This window comes from Ostrea edulis, chromosome 2, assembly GCF_947568905.1.
Source record: "Ostrea edulis chromosome 2, xbOstEdul1.1, whole genome shotgun sequence".
In the NCBI taxonomy this organism is placed as follows: domain Eukaryota; kingdom Metazoa; phylum Mollusca; class Bivalvia; order Ostreida; family Ostreidae; genus Ostrea; species Ostrea edulis.
The window spans coordinates 32,990,074-33,010,985 of NC_079165.1; the positions used below are offsets into that span (position 1 = coordinate 32,990,074).

At 37.5% G+C, this 20,912-nt stretch overlaps 1 protein-coding gene across 3 annotated transcripts in view; it reads right to left on the reverse strand.

Annotated features, from left to right (window-relative positions):
- Nucleotides 1–20,912, reverse strand: part of LOC125682217 (hemicentin-1-like) — a 58,552-nt gene that overhangs the window by 9,212 nt on the left and 28,428 nt on the right. For 2 of the 3 annotated variants that reach the window (XM_048922669.2, XM_056153778.1), the window contains 21 exons: nt 20,462–20,764; nt 17,412–17,714; nt 14,716–15,015; nt 14,183–14,485; nt 12,589–12,888; nt 11,909–12,220; nt 11,451–11,750; nt 10,770–11,081; nt 10,309–10,608; nt 9,321–9,620; nt 8,635–8,943; nt 7,859–8,158; nt 7,448–7,750; nt 6,903–7,205; nt 6,429–6,731; nt 5,278–5,583; nt 4,496–4,807; nt 2,822–3,124; nt 2,209–2,523; nt 931–1,233; nt 411–680 (listed from right to left, as the gene is read on the reverse strand). In XM_048922669.2, coding sequence (XP_048778626.2) covers nt 411–680; nt 931–1,233; nt 2,209–2,523; nt 2,822–3,124; nt 4,496–4,807; nt 5,278–5,583; nt 6,429–6,731; nt 6,903–7,205; nt 7,448–7,750; nt 7,859–8,158; nt 8,635–8,943; nt 9,321–9,620; nt 10,309–10,608; nt 10,770–11,081; nt 11,451–11,750; nt 11,909–12,220; nt 12,589–12,888; nt 14,183–14,485; nt 14,716–15,015; nt 17,412–17,714; nt 20,462–20,764 — 6,360 coding nt within the window. Of the gene's footprint in view, nt 1–410; nt 681–930; nt 1,234–2,208; nt 2,524–2,821; nt 3,125–4,495; nt 4,808–5,277; nt 5,584–6,428; nt 6,732–6,902; nt 7,206–7,447; nt 7,751–7,858; nt 8,159–8,634; nt 8,944–9,320; nt 9,621–10,308; nt 10,609–10,769; nt 11,082–11,450; nt 11,751–11,908; nt 12,221–12,588; nt 12,889–14,182; nt 14,486–14,715; nt 15,016–17,411; nt 17,715–18,135; nt 18,442–19,184; nt 19,485–19,665; nt 19,972–20,461; nt 20,765–20,912 lie in introns of all 3 variants that reach the window. The other variant, XM_056153777.1, reaches the window with a different exon arrangement.

Here is a 20,912-nt window from a genome sequence, read left to right on the forward strand (position 1 = left end):
AGGTCACAAAATATGATTTGTTATATATATAAAAAAAAAAAAAAAAAAAAAAAACCCTTTGCAATATGTACACACAGTAGAATCCTGTTATTATGTTTCTCATTTTTTCACAACAAAATAACGTAATGCCGGGACAATGTATGTAAAAAAAATTTAAAGTGAATTCCAGTCAAAATATCACTTGGTAAATGTTGAGTACAAATGGATTTATACAAACGTATTATGAAAGGAAGCAGAAGATAAAGAAAGTGTTCATTATGATGCAATACACGAAATTAGGTTCCACTCTCTATATACATTATAGTACAATTTAGATTTGGTCTTCTAAAATTTTATTTTCCAACCATAGTTTGAGAATAAAACAGATAATACTTTATGTTAAAGAGATTTTTTTTTTTAGATATACGCACACTGTACATCTAGTGCAACTCCTGGACTATCCAATGTCCCCAGTGTATTAGTTCCTCGACAGGTATAAGTTCCACCATTTGTCCTCTGAGCATTACTAATCGTGAGAGTATTTCCTGTTCCAACCTGTGTAACCTCTGAACTACTACTTCTGAATATCCAGGTGAAAGTTGGAGCTGGTTCACCTTGACCTGAACATTGCAAGGTCAAGGATCCTCCAAGGACAACAACTCTGCTTGATGCTCCTGCTATCTGAATATTGCTTGGCACAGCTGTAAAAATGTAATCAACTTGATATTACTGGTACATATTTGTTTGGAGACAAGAACAATGTATATACATTTAAACAAATTTCGTTTCAGAGTTTATTATGACAACTAAATCCTTATCCTGTCATTTGATAGTTTGTGAACAAAACTTAGAAATATTAAACCTGATAGTTTACCTAGTAACCGACAAAACAAATTTTCAAAGAGCCTTTCTCAGGGGTGTTTGACTTGAACAAGAAATTTGTTTACATACATCCAGATATCATCAGAATACTGCCTGGGCTACTGCGAGTTGTTCCTATTGCATTCCGTGCTGAACAATAGTACGTTCCAGCATCACTTGGTTGCACATTGGTGATTGTAAGGTCTGGGACTGCTGGAGTGGAACCGTTGAAGCGTCCAGTCACAGTGATGGAAGTGGTTGCACCTGAGCTGAATTTCTCCCATGTAACCTCTAGTACAGCTGGGTTGGCATTGGCAATATTGCAAGATATGACAGCAGTGTTGGTCTGAAGGACAGATTGACTGGGTGGGCTGACAGAGACTGTCGCAGCATCTAAACCAGAAATTAATATCTTATCATCAGGAATAGTCAATCAAATTAGGCCCACCGCTTTAACCAAAATAAAATGCATTCTATTTCAAAACTATGGTTTATAGAATTATTTAACAAAATCATGGAGATTGTTCATAGAAAAGATTATAGTATATTTTCAAGATACCTAAATAGGTATTCAATGCTTTGATAGTAATTCACACAGGTATATTGGAAGCTTATTTAGTGTTATTTTTAAAAGAATGTAAAATATAATGCATGCAAGGTGTATTTAAAACAAAAAATTATATAATATTGCTATAATAATCAGATGCTTTTTTCCCCTCATGGTTACAATATCATATCTGGTTCAATTTCCAAAATAGATTGCAACACAAGTACATGTAATTAGATATATGCAATAACACAGAAAGAAAACACATATACTGAAATTACAAATAAGTTAGTATGTTGGGATAAACATATGCATTAAAAGCCAGAATAATGAAATTCAATGCTTTTTTAAGCACGCATGAGTGATTGAATGAATTGCATGTACATGTATGAGGAGTAGATTGATATAAAATAATGGGGAAATGAACACGCTCATTTTGAATTTCAAATGCAATTTAAAAATACAATACGAAAAAAAAAAATATGAAAACAAGCAAAAATTCTGTTGTAAGGTACAAGATTATGGGAACTAGCATCTAAAAGGTGTGGAAGAAAATATTATCATTCACATAGTACGATACATTTATAAGGTTTTGTTTTAGGAAAAAGCTAAGATAAAGTTGTATATACTAAAAGCATATTATCATATCGGAGTTAAAAGTGTTATAAATTTCCAATACTGAAATCTTTCTAGAGCTATCAAAATTAGAGTTTAGTTTTTTACAGTTTACATAGTACATTGAAATACCACTTCACAACTTAAGCAACATTTTCAGCTTCCATTATGTTTTGTTGAGTATTACACGCAACAAGAATACTCACTGCCAGTCGCCTCTAAAAACGCCTGTTCGCTGCGAGCCTCACCAAACAAGTTGGACGCAATGCACGTGTAATAACCTTGGTCAGAAGCTGTTACCGACAAAATTGTGAGAGATGGCACTGCCACGGTACCACCTTGATATTTTGATGGTTTAGCAGCTATGCTTATGATTGTCCCTGAACCGCCTTGGTTGATGCTAAATTCCCATAAAACAGATGTCTCCTGAGGTAAGGCATCAGTAACTTCACATGTAATGGTGAAGTTTTGGCGTTTTTGTACGGATAAAGATGTTTCTGGTATTGTTACATTAGGAATAACTACAAAAGTGTTTTGTTAGTCATTAAATATAACAGGCATGCAGGAAACATTAGACTAAGGTGCTTCAAAGAACGAAATAGGGTGACATTCTAAAATACATTGAATTTCATGCTTTTTACATAGTTATTGATCACATATATTAACAAGAAACAGCTAGTAAGAAATGTGCAAGTAAGAAAATATTCAGAAAGTAAAAAGTGCTGAACTTGCTGGCAAGAATTCAACTGTAAAAGGTTTCTTTCCGAGCATCCATAATAAAGAGTTTTTCAACCGTGCCCTTCACCACACAGAACTTACTTCCTGTGATTGTGAGAGTAGCAGAATCGGATCCCGTCCCCACTATGTTACTGGCTAAACAGGTGTAAGTGCCAGCATCTGTCAGAGCAGCTGAGTTGATGGTCAGATTCGGGGCAGACATGGCACTCGCCAAGGTGTACTTGGTGGTGCTCTGTGATATGGTGGTGGTACCACCGCTGCTGGATGTGAATGTCCACTCTACTGAGGTAACGGCTGGATCCGCTGACACAGAACATGGGATCTGGATGTTATTCCCGATCAGAACAGAGTAAGATCCCAGGGGAATATTAGGGGTGGGTTGACCTGAAAATGGGACACATTCCTCAGCATAAGTGCCTTCCTTCATTATCTATTACAAGGATGTTAATGTTCAAATAAAAGTTTCAAATAATTAATTGATATTTTTTAAACACCTTTAATTTATAACATTTTTCTATGTTGAATTTATATACATGTCTGTTTAAATATATATTTATATATACTTTCATATTTGAGAATTAGTAGACTGTGTTATTGGCTGTGCTACAATACAAGTGTAAAAATAAAAATGTGAAATAAAATTATTTAATAATGCAGTATATTGTGCTAAACAAACTTCTGTAGTATAAAAAGTTTTGACTTTTCCCCCCTACAATAACTGCAGAAATTCACACATATTTTAAGATAGCCCGGTACCCCATTTCAATAGCAATTCACATGTACTCACTTCCCGAAACTATCAACTTAACACTCGGACTACCGCTCTGTCCTGCAGCGTTTCTAGCATAACACGTGTATGCCCCCTCATCCACGTAATTTACATTATAGATAATGAGTGAAGGACTTGTTAGGGTTACGCCCCCGTATTTGATAACATTAGTTTGGCTGAAAATGTTTTCTGAGCCTAGGTGATTCCTCCTTTGCCAGTACACTATTGTTGATGGTGGGTCAGCGACCACAATGCAAGTCAAGGTCACATTTTGCCCCAAATTAACAATGTATGTAGAAGATTCAATGGAAATGACAGGGACATCTGTTTTAAAAGAGGATCAAAATGGAAATTCTTTAAGTAAGAATAGAAAAATAAGAAATGTTATCCAACTACAAATCTGATTTTGGCATGCTTACCACAAGATTGTAATAATCATGCTGACTTAGTTACTACTAGAAACTCTATGAGTGGCCTATAACTTGTCTGCATTACCTTAGAAAATTTTTAAGGGTAATGCATTTATTTTACTATAGAGCCAATCATAGACCTTGTTACATGATGTGCATGGAAAGGCGGAGACTGGTACACATGAAGGAAATATACATGCATTTCAACATGGAAGAACATAGTAGGTACATGTATTATGATATAAGCAGGTGTGAAATTTCCTGAAAAAAAAAAAGATGAAATGTTATGAAAATAACATGCAGGTACTAGAAAATACCAATATACTACATAGAATAAGATAATAATGATAATTGATATAGGTATAATAGTTTTCTATTGCTCCAGGATAAAACCTGCTGAGGAGGTTTAAATAGTGCAGCTGTGTATAACTTTTATACATAGAAAGCTATGCTGGATGTGAATGCTGCTACTGGATAAGCGATACATGTAACTATTACCAAGTAATGTGGTATGGATCACGATATATCTTTTTATATCATGCAACATACATGATACACTGTTGCCAATTTACTCACTGCCTGTGACAGTTAGAACAGCAACATCACTTTCACTAGTGCCTGCAGCATTGGTTGCCAAGCAACTGTAATTGCCATTATCATGAACATCAAGGTTTCTAATGATTAAATTCGGTGATTCGATGGTGCTGCCTGAATATTTTTGAGATCCTGACACACCAATGATGCCAGAACCACTGGGGGTCATCTTCTTCCAGTATACATTAAGTACAGGAGGGTCATTGGTTGTCACGGTAACAATACATGCTAGGGAAACATTTTGTCCAATCACAGCTGAGTAACTGCTTTGTTGTAAAGAAACAGAGGGTCTGGCTATATATGGAAGAAAAGTGACAATATAAAGAGTTTAGCTCAGATCAAGACAGAGGATAGATGGGTTATCATGTGCATAGGTAATAATGGAGTTTTGAAAAATAGAAATTGATCAGGAAAAGTTTCCTGGAAAAAATAACTCTTCAGTCCTCAGAGAAAATAACCTTTATACAAACATATTCTAAACTTTTCTCCAAAAATTTGCATGCAATGAATATTCCATTATTGTGAAACCTTTCAACAGGATCATCAATACTGAGTGTTTTGTGAAAAGATCACCTGCTAAAGTTTGTGAAAAGAATTTATTCAAGCAAAATCACTTATTGTGTAATCAGTGATATTCATTAGAGTTCTCAAAATAGCTGGATGGTGACATGAAAAACCTTGCCATGAAAAAGTCAGAAACAGAATTTAAAATTCAGAAAAAAGTCTCTCATAATATTCTATATAAAATACTCCTCTTTACTCACCTCCTAGAACCTGCAGATTGACCCGATTTGGACTGACTCCTGTCCCAACTTGGTTTGTTGCAGTGCAGCGGTACTCCCCTGCGTCTGTAAACACCAGATTGGTGACTGTCAGAGAATAGCTTGTGGTGCTGCTGCCGTAGTATTTGGTGGAAGACAGGGTGTTAATGTTCTGATAGTTCCCGTTGATATATCTCTGCCATGTGACTGATGAGACTGCTGGGGTGGCAGATATTGAACACTGAAATGTAATGTTTTGGCCATAGGTCTGTTGATAGCTTGTTGTTGGCAATGTCACTGTAGGGATACCTAAAATAAAAGATTGAAACTTTTGAATATTTTTGTAAAGAAATTGGCAAAAGCTGAATAGAATGTCAAAATTAATTTAATCAAACATATTATGTACATCATTATATCTCAACAGAATTATATTATTTCACCTCTATTAGGGAATAAGATATTTATGACTGGGTAGGTTTTAAGTTTAAATGTATTACAAAATTTCGGTTTTATATAGATGCATGAAATACTGATAGATGAACAGATCTGACTGATCCTTTACAATTATAAATTACTTCGAAAACAAAATTATAAAAAAAAATTCAGTGTTTATAGATGTGACGTGTTAGTAAAATTCATTGTCAAAAGTGTACATCTTAATATCATATTATTTTGTGATTTTGTTAAAATAAATTATCAGTCAAAATATTATACGATATACATATAATATCATCTCAATAATAAAACTACCAGTACTAAATCAAACTTTACAATAAAGCACAGCTACAAAAGCAGTTGCAAATAGCAAAGCAAAACCAGCATCCATGAAATTTAGAAATGATATACATTTAAATCATGAAATAGCCTTTCTTCATATCGATGCTAACAAGAACCTGTGCAATTAGACATCATAAAAACCAAATTATAAAAAAATCTAGAAAATATATATTGTAGAAAACATTTGAAAACTAATAATATCATTAAAAACCTATTACTAAGGGAGATAACAAAGTATACAAGGATATAAGGGGCCAGGGAATACATATAGACTTCCACTGAGGGATCTAACAGGAGAGTATAACTACTAGTAATCCAGTGGAGCGGTGAATAAAATATATACTGAGCAAGAAGTCTTTGGCTTTGTATAAACTCACTTCCTGTCACATCGAGACGAGTGGAATCTGTGCTGGTGTCTATGATATTCGTGGCCCGACACTCATAAACCCCAGCATCAGAAGTGGTGGCTGACTTCACAGTCAGATTGTAAAAGCTACCAACATTGGACACCGTGTATTTGACACTTGAGGTAGTAATTTGTATCTGATTATTGGAATTGGAAGTGAAGAGCCACGAAATGGATGTCACACTTGGGGAGGCACTGATTGTGCAGGGGAGTGTAACATCATTGCCCACTACAACATTGTAAGTGGCACTCGGAATAGAGACAACTGGTCTGCCTGAAAATAAAGAAGAAATCACATGGTAAACTCCACTTATCAAAACATATATATATGTATAACAATAATCTGTTTATCACGATTGTTGTCAAAAATGAAAATCATATTGTGGAAAACCTCAGTATTTATTGAGATATTAAAAACTGTAGATTGACAATCAATGTGACTCACTTCCTGTTACAGATACTGCAGTAGAATCAGATCCTGTGCCGACTGAGTTGGTTGCACTACATCGATAGGTTCCCGAATCACTTGAACTGACTGACAGAATGGTCAGCTGTGGAAAATTCTGGGAGCTTGACAAAGTGTACTTGGACGAGGAGGCCGTAATGGTGACCACTGACCCACTGTTGGACGTGAACCTCCATGCCACAGAATTCACAGCGGGAGAGGCAGACACAGTACAAGGTATCACCAAATTGTTTCCTGTTATAGCAGTGTATGAATTCTGAGAAATGTCCACTACAGGGATACCTGAAAAACAAAATCATGTATTAGTCATACATTCTATAAACTAAACCATATCTTACTGCGAAATTTGATTTATTTTTTTTACTCTCTGAAAAGAGATATATTGTTTTTTACTTTGATGTGAGGGACCAAAGATATACATGTTTATATTAATAGCACACTGTATATTAGCATGTAAGACGAATATACACAATAATACATGCAGCTCAAATTTAGATATTAATGTCGGAAATACTCCTACTAACTTCCTGACACAGACAAAGTGGCTTGATCCGAGGCGGTTCCTTCGGAATTGGTGGCGCTGCACCTGTATGTTCCAGTATCAGCGCTGGTGGTGTTACGGACAATCAGCGTCCGGTCTGTTGATGTGGTTGACATAGTGTATTTGCTGGTAGACTGAGTAATTGGAGTCTGAGAGCTCGAGGTGGAGATAAAAGTCCAGGAGAAAGAAGTAGCTGATGGGTTGGCGGAGACTGAACAGGGAATGGTGGCATCCTGTCCAGTTACGGCAGAGTATGCATTGTTAGGAATATTTACTAAAGGCAAACCTGCAATTCATTTTAGGGTTTCATCATACCATGTAAAAATCTTTTGGTGAAAGAAAAAAATTTGGCAAGTTCTAAAAATATGATGTTACAACTAAATATTCAACGTACTTCCTGAAACAGAGAGCGTGGCAGTGTCTGAGGCGGATCCAATGCTGTTGGTGGCGGTACAACGGTATGTGCCCGAATCTCCACTATTACTAGTTCTAATTAACAGTGTACTCCCTGTGGATGAACTTGTCAATGAATACTTTGCGGTTGATGAGGTAATTTGTGTCTGAGCATTACTCGTAGCAATAAATGTCCACGAGATGGAAGCACTAGGATTGGCCGATACAACGCAGGTGATGGTCACGTCCTGCCCCGAGACTGAATTGTAGGAGGTCTGTTGAATGTTGGCAGTGGGAAAGCCTAAAAAGTAATCACTCAGTGTGGTGGTTTATCTAGTAAAGTCAGCTACAAGCCAAAACACTGCAAGCAAATCCACTGCAGGATGTTAGTAAGAATGTAAAAAGCTTAAAGAACTGGAGCCCAAGTACATGTAAGAAATTCCACGATATTTCAGGTGAAAAAGTTGGTTGGAATGAATAGCATATGAATTTCAACTGGACTGGTGTATATTTCTTTATATTTAACACAAAATTCATTGATTAATCCTACATATATTAGATATTTTATAGTTTCTAATGTGAATCCTCCTTTCAATATTGTATTTTTTCTTCAATCCAAATCTTTAAGAGAATGTGCATTGTCAAACATGTTCATACAATTTCATTGTTATTTTCTAAGCATTTGGACCCCATTGTTAATACTAATAATTGCATTGCTAAACAGTTAGCACACCCTATCAGTATTAATTTAAACCACATAAAGCAGTGAAAACTCACTTCCTGTAACATCCAAAAATGTGCTGGCCGTGGAATTTCCCACTTGGTTTGTGGCTTGACAGGTGTATGTTCCCTCGTCGTTATTGTCTGCTGCTATTACAGTGAGTGTGGACTGGGCTGTAGAGGGTGTCACAATAGAGTAACCAGTAGTGGAGAATGTGATGGGGATGGTGGATCCGGTGGTGGAGGATCGGAAGGTCCACGCAATGGCGCTGGCAGTTGGATTGGCATTTACAAAGCAAGTTATCTGTTGATTTGATCCTGTCACCACAGAATAGGAAGACTGTGGAATTGTCACAGAGGGCAAGCCTGAAAAATAATAACAATTTTTTATACAATCTGATTAAAATAAGATCTTTGAATCCGCTCCGTTATTGTTATGTCGCGACATAACAATAACGGAGCGGATCAAAGATCTTATTTTAATCAGATTGATTTTTTATACAAACACATTTCTGTGGAAATATTTTACAAAGCATTTCATACACTTTGTGAATCCTGCCACTTTCACTGCAACCTGTGTTGACTAAATACATTCATCACTCATTTCACTTCCAAACTCACACAAAATTGCATCGAAGCAGTGTACAATGAAACACAAATAGTCTTTAACTATGAGGGTTATTTTGTTGTAAAACATGCTTTAAAAGAACTTTATAATCAATCAAAATATAAAAATAACTCACTGCCAGAAACACTAAGACTAGCTGAATCTGATGAGGTCCCAACAGTATTGGTTGCCTGGCAACGATATGTGCCTGTGTCACTGCTGGTGGTGGATCGTACAATCAGAGTACCGTCCGTAGAGGATGGGTTAAATGTGTACTTGGATGTAGAGACACTGATCTGTGTCTGAGACTGCGAGGTCGAGATAAAGATCCAGGAGATTGATGCAGTAGGACTAGCAGATACAGAGCAAGGAATGGTGACATCCTGCCCGGTCACCACACTGTATGCATTCTGAGTAATGGATACCGCTGGAAGACCTGTGAGTGAAATCAGAGAACAATTATATCATTATGTTTTTCTTTTCCCCCACAAAATTAATTTTTGTGAAAATATTCTACACAAGATTACTACGAGTAGCCATAAGTCCCCCGCCGCTGCGAAAAAAGTTGAAGCACAAAAGTCTTATAACTCCTGCATTTGTTGAATCAAAATGGTATCACAATATCATCAACTACATATAGTGACTAACAATCCTACAAAATTTGAACAAAATCAGTACACTGGTCTCTGAGGAGTGGTGTCCAAAAAGTGTTCCTATAGTGTAGCATGTACAAATTCAAGTCCCATATCTCCTGTACAATTTGTCGAATTAAAATGGCAGCATAATATGATCAACTACATATAGTGTCTAAGAATCCTACAAAATTTGAACAAAATCTGATGAGCGGTTTTGGAGGAGTTGCATCCACCAAGTCAAGTGGGACGGACACCGGTATTTCTATGTCCCCTTCCCCACTGCGGCGGGGGACAAAAATAGTCATGCACTTTGTGAATCCTAGTGCCTTTCAGTCTATGACAACTAAATATATTCATCATTTTACAGTTTGTATTTGTAAACTCACACAAAATTGCACCAAATAGTGTACTATAGAAACATATTTAGTCATTAACTATAAAGCTTATAAACATCCCTAAAGGAATTCTAAATCATAAAAAAAAACTCACTTCCGGTAACACTAAGTGTGGCTGAATCTGATGAGGTTCCGACAGTATTGGTTGCCTGGCAACGATATGTGCCTGTGTCACTGCTGGTGGTGGATCGTACAATCAGAGTACCGTCCGTAGAGGATGGGTTAAATGTGTACTTGGATGTAGAGACACTGATCTGTGTCTGAGACTGCGAGGTCGAGATAAAGGTCCAGGAGATTGATGCAGCAGGACTAGCAGATACAGAGCAAGGAATGGTGACATCCTGCCCGGTCACTACACTGTACGCATTCTGAGTAATGGATACCGATGGGAGACCTGTGAGTGAGAATCAGAGAACACTTATCATTATGTTTTTCTTTTCCTCCACAAAAAATTAATCATCCCATTGGATGATAATCAATTCATTGAGAAACTATTTAATGATTAAAATATGATAAGCTACAAAGATACGTACTTCAAGATTCATGGTGACTTACTTCCAGTGACTGACAGTGAGGCACTTGCTGATCTGGTTCCCACTAAATTGGTAGCTGTACATGTGTAAGTTCCTGCATCATTGCTCTGAGCAGTTAGAACTGTTAGAGTGGATTGTGTTAAAGTTGAGGAGGTGAAAACGTTGTACCCCGAGGTCGAGGAGGTGATGGTAAGAGTTCCGCCCCCCGAAGCTGATTGAAATGTCCAGGTGATGCCACTGGCTGAAGGGGTAGCACTCACAAAACATGATAGCTGTACGTTATTTCCTGTGACTGCACTGTAGGTGGAAGATCCAAAACTGACTGATGGTGGGCCTACAAGAAATCAAAAAAGTTTCATTGAAATTGCTAGTTAAAATATCAAGGATTGCCTTCCTACATATGTGATACTTTTAATACAGAGAATGTTATTTCTTGTTTTGCCCATAGTTTCTTCTGTAAATAATATACATTGATTGTAGATACCATTAGAAGAATGTCATCTTTATCCTACTCTTACTAACTTTTTGATTTGTGAATTGTGAAAATTAAGGCAGTTTGCTACAATTGTAATAACATTATATCTAATATACATGTATATGTGTGTAACATGGTATTTCTGATAAGTATAAATAGAATTTGGTAACTTTGTAGCAATAATTACCAGTAAATCAGGAAAAATTAAGTGTCATAGATTTCACTTACTTCCAGTAACAGAGAGAGTAGCTGAATCTGATGAGGTTCCAACAGTATTGGTTGCCTGGCAACGATATGTGCCTGTGTCACTGCTGGTGGTGGATCGTACAATCAGAGTACCGTCCGTAGAGGATGGGTTAAATGTGTACTTGGATGTAGAGACACTAATCTGTGTCTGTGACTGCGAGGTCGAGATAAAGGTCCAGGAGATTGATGCAGCAGGACTAGCAGATACAGAGCAAGGAATGGTGGCATCCTGCCCGGTCACTACACTGTACGCATTCTGAGTAATGGATACCGCTGGGAGACCTGCAAGCCAGAATCAGAGAACACTTATCATTATGTTTTTCTTTTCCTCCACAAAAAAAATAAATCATCTCATTAGATGATAATGATTGAGAATTTATTTAATGATTAAAATATGATAAGCTACAAAGCTATGTACTTCAAGATTCATGGTGACTTACTTCCAGTGACTGACAGTGAGGCACTTGCTGATCTGGTTCCCACTAAATTGGTAGCTGTACATGTGTAAGTTCCTGCATCATTGCTCTGAGCAGTTAGAACTGTTAGAGTGGATTGTGTTAAAGTTGAGGAGGTGAAAACGTTGTACCCCGAGGTCGAGGAGGTGATGGTAAGAGTTCCGCCCCCCGAAGCTGATTGAAATGTCCAGGTGATGCCACTGGCTGAAGGGGTAGCACTCACAAAACATGATAGCTGTACGTTATTTCCTGTGACTGCACTGTAGGTGGAAGATCCAAAACTGACTGATGGTGGGCCTACAAGAAATACACAAAAGTTTCATTGAAATTGCTATTCAAAATATCAAGTATAGCCTTCCTACGTATGTAATATTTTTAATACAGAGAATGTTATTTCTTGTTTTGCCCATAGTTTCTTCTGTAAATAATATACATTGATTGTAGATACCATTAGAAGAATGTCATCTTTATCCTACTCTTACTAACTTTTTGATTTGTGAATTGTGAAAATTAAGGCAGTTTGCTACAATTGTGATAACATTATATCTAATATATATATGTGTGTGTGTAACATGGTATTTCTGATAAGTAAATAGAATTTGGTAACTTTGTAGCAATAATTACCAGTAAATCAGGAAAAATTAAATGTCATCGATTTCACTTACTTCCAGTAACAGAGAGAGTAGCTGAATCTGATGAGGTTCCAACAGTATTGGTTGCCTGGCAACGATATGTGCCTGTGTCACTGCTGGTGGTGGATCGTACAATCAGAGTACCGTCCGTAGAGGATGGGTTAAACGTGTACTTGGATGTAGAGACACTGATCTGTGTCTGAGACTGCGAGGTCGAGATAAAGGTCCAGGAGATTGATGCAGTAGGACTAGCAGATACAGAGCAAGGAATGGTGGCATCCTGCCCCGTTACAGAGCTATATGAATTTTGGGGGATATTTACTGTGGGTAAACCTAAAGAAAACAAAATGTTGGCTAATGATGCTAAGGGGCAGACAACAGATAGGGAAGAGGGCCCTCAGTATTAGCTGTCATAGACTCACAGCTCAGACAACTTTCCCTGAAACCTATTGGAATCAATGATAAGACAGTCTAACTGCTACTGAAATGGGTAACAGAAATGTGTGCAGATATGTGTCATTCATTAATTATTATGTTTAAAACATTTGACTAATCGAATAGCAAACGTGCTAGTAAATCAAAGTGACAAAGGAGGACTGCTAGATTTTGAAAGTGTTATAATATCAGGGTTTGACATTTACTTTCTTGAGCACTAGACCAGTCGGGCTACTTCAAATGATATTTACTAGACCTGACCTTACATCCACTAGTCCTGACCAACTTTCCAGAGAAAAGAAACCCCGATGGTTTCTCCATATTTAAGTACTTAATTCAAATGACAAACGTTAAGTTTAAACTAAAACGTACTTAATTGTCTCAAAAACATCTTTAGTCTCGTCATTCAATTTGATGCTTTTATTTTCAAACTTCCCAACCTACTCCTTTTTTTTCTCTCGGAACATCCTTCCTTGAGGACGAGAAGTCGAGACATTCCCACACATGTGTCAATAACGAAAAATGGCTATTTACGATTTAATTTATTTATTTGATAGACACTTTCTTATATTCAATTAAAATAAACTGGGTTTTTTTTCAAATGAAAATAAATTCAGTTTATATATATTTATCCGAAATATAACTTTACACCCATTAACAAAGAGTAAATGTCGTAAAACATCACTTCCGACAGCGACTATGTATTAGAACTAAAAATAGAGATTTTGTCATCATGCGGTTCAAAATTGCTCGCAAACTCTTTACAGTTATTTTTTAAAGTTAAAAATAAGATATCTTATGGTTTAAAATAAAGTTTCTTGTTTATTTTTTCAACACGACCAGTTGGACTAGTAAATCGACATTTTACCCGACCGGACCTATCATTTAGTAGACTCGGTTGGTCGGACGTGCCTTAGTGTCAAACCCTGAATATTGTAATAACTAAAACGAAAACCAGTCAAGTTAAAAAGTTTTCATTAAAATAAGCACGAAAAAAATTAAAACATTATAAAGCATCCATCAGCAATCCCCCTAAAGATTCACACTGCAAGGTAATTCACTAAAGCATGCTCTGAACTCAATCAATTCCACTCCATTAAAGCAATGAGTATCACAACATTTTTTAAAGAAATAAATTGCAAAGTTAGGCAGTTTAAACAATCAATCATGTTAGACTAACTGCTCCACTTACTTCCTGATACAGACAGTGTTGTTGTGGCAGTGCGGGTTCCCACCTGGTTAGTGGCTTGGCACCTATACCGACCATTGTCTGTTCCTGCGGAGCTCCTCACGGTCAGAGAAGAGGAGGTCCCAGATGAACCGCTGATGCTATATTTTGAGGAAGATGAGATGGAAACAAAAGAACCACCTGAAGCTGACTGGAATTGCCATGTAATGGAGTTGACAGCTGGACTTGCTGTCACTGAACATGTCATAATGATGTCACTTCCTGTTACGACACTGTATGTAGACTGCATGTTTACGAAGGGCAAATCTATAAATACATTGTTAATCGGCTATTACAAGCGTAATATGTATAAAGAGTCAACCTCAATTACACAACAAGTAATGTGATAGTAAATATCTGAATGTAGCTTAGTGCATGCAGTGCCATTCTTGAAAAATTCCAATCAGACACAGTAAAAGATTCTGTATAAAAGAGCATTATTTCAGTCATGTTACTGCATATTTTCTATTCTTCTTCAATATTGACTGTTGACTTACTTCCTGTGACAGACAGTGTAGCTGTAGCTTGATTGGTTCCCACTGCATTGGAGGCGGTACAGGCATAGCTTCCTTGGTCATTGCTGTTAGCAGTCTTCACTGTCAGTGAGGAGAAGGTAGAGGAGGAGGCAAATGTATACTTCGTGGAGGATGAAGAAATTGTTGTTTGACCTCCTGAACTTGGTGAGAAGACCCAGGTGATTGTAGCAGCTGGGTTGGCTGACACTGAACATGTCATAGTGATGTCATTGTTTGTGAAGACGCTGTAACTGCTTTGTGTTACAGTAACCGTGGGAACAGCTGGAAAATACGTATCATGCATTACTTAACTTTCTTTTTTTATTTACTGTATATACAGACGAGCGTTATAAAAGCATGATGTGTGAAAGACTAAATCATCAATTAACGTCGTGTAATTTCACAATTAGAATTATCATATTGGTTGTACATATAATGACATTCACTAAGCATTCTGTTAATACTTTACCTTTCAAAGTGCATCATAGAAAATGGTATGTAAAGAACAATTAAAACAACAAATTTGAAGCAAGCCTGAAAACCACTACCATTCAAAGCACTCAAGTAATTCAAAGACATGCAGAGCTCTTGTTAGCAAAATAGTCTTTCATGTTATGAATTTGAATAGCAGATTATAGTACATGTATTCTAAACTACCAGCTGTCAAACACTCACATCCAATCACTGCTAAAAAGGAAGAATCACTGGTGCTTGTGCCAACAGAATTGGTTGCTAAGCAACGATAAAATCCCTGATCAGTGGTGATGGTGTTTGCAATAGTGAGGCCAGGATTAGCAACAGTTCCTCCGGAATATTTGGAAGAAACAAGAGAGATTGAACTTGGGAGTCCGCTCTGAGATATGCGTTCCCAGGATACACTGGTCACGCTTGGATTGGCAGTTACGGTACAAGGAATCGTTACACTGTCACCATTATCGACAGAGTAAGAACTTAAGGGAATTTTCACGGTTGGTAGACCTGTGGTGAAAACAGCAAAAAGACCATGCATGTACAATACATAAGCAAGCAGAGCAAGTGCTGGAACATTTTTTATTAAGTTAGTAAGACCAATTTAATACTGTTAATTTCTGGGTTTTCTGAACTACTGCTGCTATTTTCTGTTTACATTAAGTCCAAGGAGAGTTTCAAGATAATCCCACTCACGTCCCACAACAGTCAGAGATATATCAGGACTGTTTCCTGTGCCTACTCCATTGGTTGCCGAACAGCGGTATGTTCCTCCATCACTGACCACTACCCTATTGATAGTAAGGTCAGGAGTGTTCAATGACCCTCCGCTGTATTTTGTAGAGGACCCGATCACTATAGGTTGTAAACCTATGTTAATTACCCTGTACCACGTCACTGAAGTGACACTTGGATTAGCCGATATGATGCATGACAATGTCACCGAGTTTGAGGGTTGTACAGAATAAGTGGACTGGGCCAAAGAGACTGTGGGAACATCTGTAAAATCAGGATTTATGTTGCATCAAACATTTCCTAAAACTACCCACTACACATGATCATTTTTGATAAATTTATCATACTTTTTCTCTTTCTACTCTACCAAATGACTACTTCAACATACTCCCAACAACATCCACTAGAGCTAGACCACTCTGACCAGTTCCTACACCATTGGAGGCAATACAGCGATAATTTCCCTCATCCTCGAGCTGGGCATTTGTAATGGTCAAAGAAGGTGTGGTCACTGTTCCCCCACTATAGCGAGCCACACTGGCAATAACTAGATTTTCAGTGACACCACCATTGCTACGTTGCCATGAAATGGATGTGACTCTAGGGTTAGCCGACACTGTACAAGGAATGGTGACAGTGTTGCCAAATTCAACCGAGTAGGTGGCCTGTGGGATTGCAACATTGGGTTCATCTAGAGATAAAAATCCATTGTTCCCAGTCAGATCAAGGGTTGGTGTTAACCTATCTAGTAACTACTTTCTACATCTAGAAAACTGATTTTACTTACTGCCTACAATATTCAGGGAAGTGCTTCCACTCTGACCTGTCCCTGCTGAATTTTCAGCAGAGCAGGTATAACTACCCTCATCTGAGAGCTGGGCATTTAGGATGGTCAAAGAGGGGTTAGACACGGAGCCCCCTGTGTAACGGGACAAACTACCAATGTCTAGGGTGGTGGGCACTCCATTGACAGTCCGTGTCCATGTGACTGTGGAAATGGGTAGATCAGCTGACACTATACACACCATTTCTATTGCACCACCCAAAGTTACACTATATGAATTCTGTGCTATCTGAACACTGGGTGTGGCTGTTTAAAAAAACAAAAACAAATACATGCTGCTACACTACTCAACTACAGATGCACACACATATTATTTTGGGTTATTTATAACCTACAGAAATGCAGTACATGTATTGTATTCTTTAAAAAGCATTTGCATGCTATTAATTTTTTAATTTAGCCACAACAAAAATCTACTGTCACTTTTGAATACAGTCATTAGTATACACAATGTAAATAGTGATCCAATTATGCTAATGAAAGCAAAATGCATAATACACTGTACCAAGTTAGGTAATGTATCAAAAATTAATAAAAAATTGCAAAAAGCTCAAATACTGCATAAAAAAATTAAATGCATGTAAAATAAATTTTAAAAAGCCCACACCACACTAAATCCTTGATCACTTACTTCCGGTCACTGTAAGTGTGATAGGGTTGCTATCGGTGGTTCCAGCTGCATTCTGTGCCTTACAGGTAAAAACACCAGTGTCAGATTGCTGGGCATTGGACAAAGTCAAAGATGGATTGTTGATATCACCGTTGCTATAGCGACTGCCTCCTGTCGTTGACACAGTATTGGTAAAGCCATTCCTGGTCACGCTCCAAAACACATTGTTGATGGCAGGGTTTCCTGATACGCTACAGTCCATAGTCACACTGGACCCAACGAAAATGGAGTAGGATGTTTGACTAACAGAGACGCTTGGCCTATCTACAAATCAGAATTAAAACGTGGGGGGTGTGTAATGATGATGGATTAAGCAGAGCAATGTTATGCTATGGCTGATATAGCATGAATAAAACTTGATGTTGCCATTCATTTTTTTGGTGGTCTATATGCCATACTTTCAAACTTAATAATTCCAATAAAATAGGAATTAAATAATTCACATTAGAAGTATGTGAAGATCAAATCATATCTAAGTTTTACAAGTTTTATTCATTTTGCAAGCAAATTACATGTACATGTATATGAAATGCCAGCAACAATGACAAATCTGCAAACAGTAGCAGAGCATACAGTAAAAACAACAAATGCCAACAAAAATGTCACACCTTTATTGCAACATGTAGATACAGGATTAATCATGCCAAACATGGGTTACTATGGCACCACACCACAAGGCACTTACCACCAATCACATCCAGGAAGGCCGCATTACTACTTCCTGTGCCCACAATATTACTTGCAGAGCAAACGTAATTCCCCTCATCAGTTAAATCAGTGCTACTTATGGTCAAGTTGGGGTTTGATACAGTAGCACCAGAGTATTTACTGGGTTGTCCAGCCAGGTCGAGTGTCACACTGACCCCACTACTAGTTTTGACCCATGATATATTAGTTGCTATAGGAACAGCCGTGACATTACACGGTATTGTGATGGGATCTCCAAAGTTTACACTGTACGCGCTTTGAGGGATGGAAACCGATGGTATGCCTACAGTGTAATGATACACAATGATGAACAAAAAAATTACCCTGTTTAGAAAATGAAAAGAAAAAAAAGAACAAGAAAAAATATTAATGGGAAAAAAAACACACTAAAAGCTTTAATCATGTAAAGAGTGCAACAATTGCTTTCTTCTTCAAAATTTGAAGGTGTTGAAATAATTACGCATTTTGAATATTTCCAAAACAATAAAAGAAATCAACATCTTATTAGCAAACTATGCAACAAAATATTCATATATCTGATTGATTAGTTACCAGTACACTATGAGCATGCATGTATTTTATGACATGTCTTGTTAATGGCATGCACAGCAAAAACAAATGCACTTTTTTCATTAAAAGCATGGTAATCATGGGAAAAGAAAACTGAATTCCACATCGATTGATCAAAAATATGAAACCATTATACCACATTATGGTAAAAAAAAATCCTAGTAATGTATTTGACTGCCATACAACTCCATCACTCAAAACAGATCCAAAACTCAAGTCCAATGAGAAATGAAGGCATCAGTTGACCAAATGATAAAAAAACAAACCTTCCATTAGCATGCGACTGACTGTAGGTTATCACTAATCAATGGTTGATGGAATGAGATGTGACAAATGACAAACTGGCATTGAATATTTCAATTACATGAGTCTGAATGTTAAAGATTTTTAATAGTACACAAGCCTTATATATGCTAAGTTGCCACAAGATGCATTCACTCCAGTTGCCATACTCACTGCCACTGATAAAAAGGAAAATAGGGTCACTCAGTTTTGTGCCGACCTGGTTGGTTACGGAGCATGTGTAGATACCAGCATCAGACAGACGAGTGGTATGAATAGTGAGGTACGGGGTTACTATAGTCCCGCCTCCATAGCGGGAGTCAAGTACATTAATGTTGGAAGACTGGGCATTCATTACACGTTGCCAACCAATAGAAGTTGGAGCAGGGGAGGAGTTATAGTCACAGGCTAGTGTGACAGGCTCCCCCACCATCACAGTGTAAGAAGTATTTTGCAAGGTGATAGAGGGAACATCTAGTGAAAAGAAAGATTACATGATACAAAAGGTTTGAAGAACAATGCAAGAATATAAAGCAGCAAGTAAATTTTCAACCAAATAACTCATTAAGAAATCTAAAAATAATAATTTTCTACATCAAAGAGATAACTTGTCCATATTTTTTAAATCACTGCACACAATGAAACGTGAACATACCACCATAAACATCAAGAAAGGTCCACGCAGAGGCAATTCCGACTAAATTTGTGGCATTACACGAGTAGTACCCTTCGTCTGAGGGAACCACATTAGTTATATTCAAGGACGGATTATCTAACACTCCACCCGAGAACCTAGAGGTGGTGACATCAACAGAGACATTAATGTTATTGACACTTGTTCCCTTGTACCACCGCAGGGCAGTGACCGGTGGTACCGCATTCCCTACTGAGCACTGGATGTGAACAGATCCTCCATATAGAATGGAATATTGTGACTCTGCTATCTGCACCTGAGCCAAGTCTGAATAGACAATATACAATATCCGTATCATTGCTGGATGGATAGTGAGAGAAATAAAAACCGACAGCCACAACATCCCGACAGAGACAACACAGTAAGACATTGCATATTGAAAGCATTAAATTAGTTATATCTTCCACAACCAGCGAGCTAGAGCCCAAGATTATTGATAACAGGACAATGAAAGCATTACAGCATAAAGCACCATTGTTTTTTTACAACTGGTAAATTGCTGCAGGAGTTGAAATATTCAGTAGATAAACTGAACATTTCAGCTCCATTCAGATGTGCAATCAGTCAGTGATATGCCAAATATCAGTGATGCATGGCATATTGCATACATTTACACAGCTAAGCCATGTCATGCAAATAATGATGTGCCTGAATAAAAGATCAGGAGAATTTTCAAGTACACATAATAACTATGCAAAAATAAAATAAATTTCTTGTAAATTTGATGTTTTAGACTAAACCATTCCCTGTTACTCACTTCCTACAACAGTAAGCAACGTCTGCCCACTCACTCCCTTCCCCGCATTATTGGTGGCGGAGCACACATATACCCCACCGTCACTACTAATAGCGCCTGTAATGGTCAAAGACGGCGTGTTGATGGTACTGCCACTGTACCGCTGCTCAGCAGTGACATTGATTGTGGTAGATACTCCGTTGGCAATTCGTTGCCACTCAATGCGGTTTTGGAACGGATTGGCGGTTACGTCACACCGAAGAGTTACGCTGCCCCCATAGGACACACTATAGCTGCTCTGTGGTATGTTTACATTAGGAACAGCTGTCAGAAAGAAGGAGAGAAATAAGCATGTGTAAAGCTCCACTGGCAAAATGCCAGAGATTATAGTCTACTTTTAAGGCATTACAGAGACTATAAGCAGCTGTATAGTATTATATTTCATATCACTGAAAGTTATTTACATATTAGC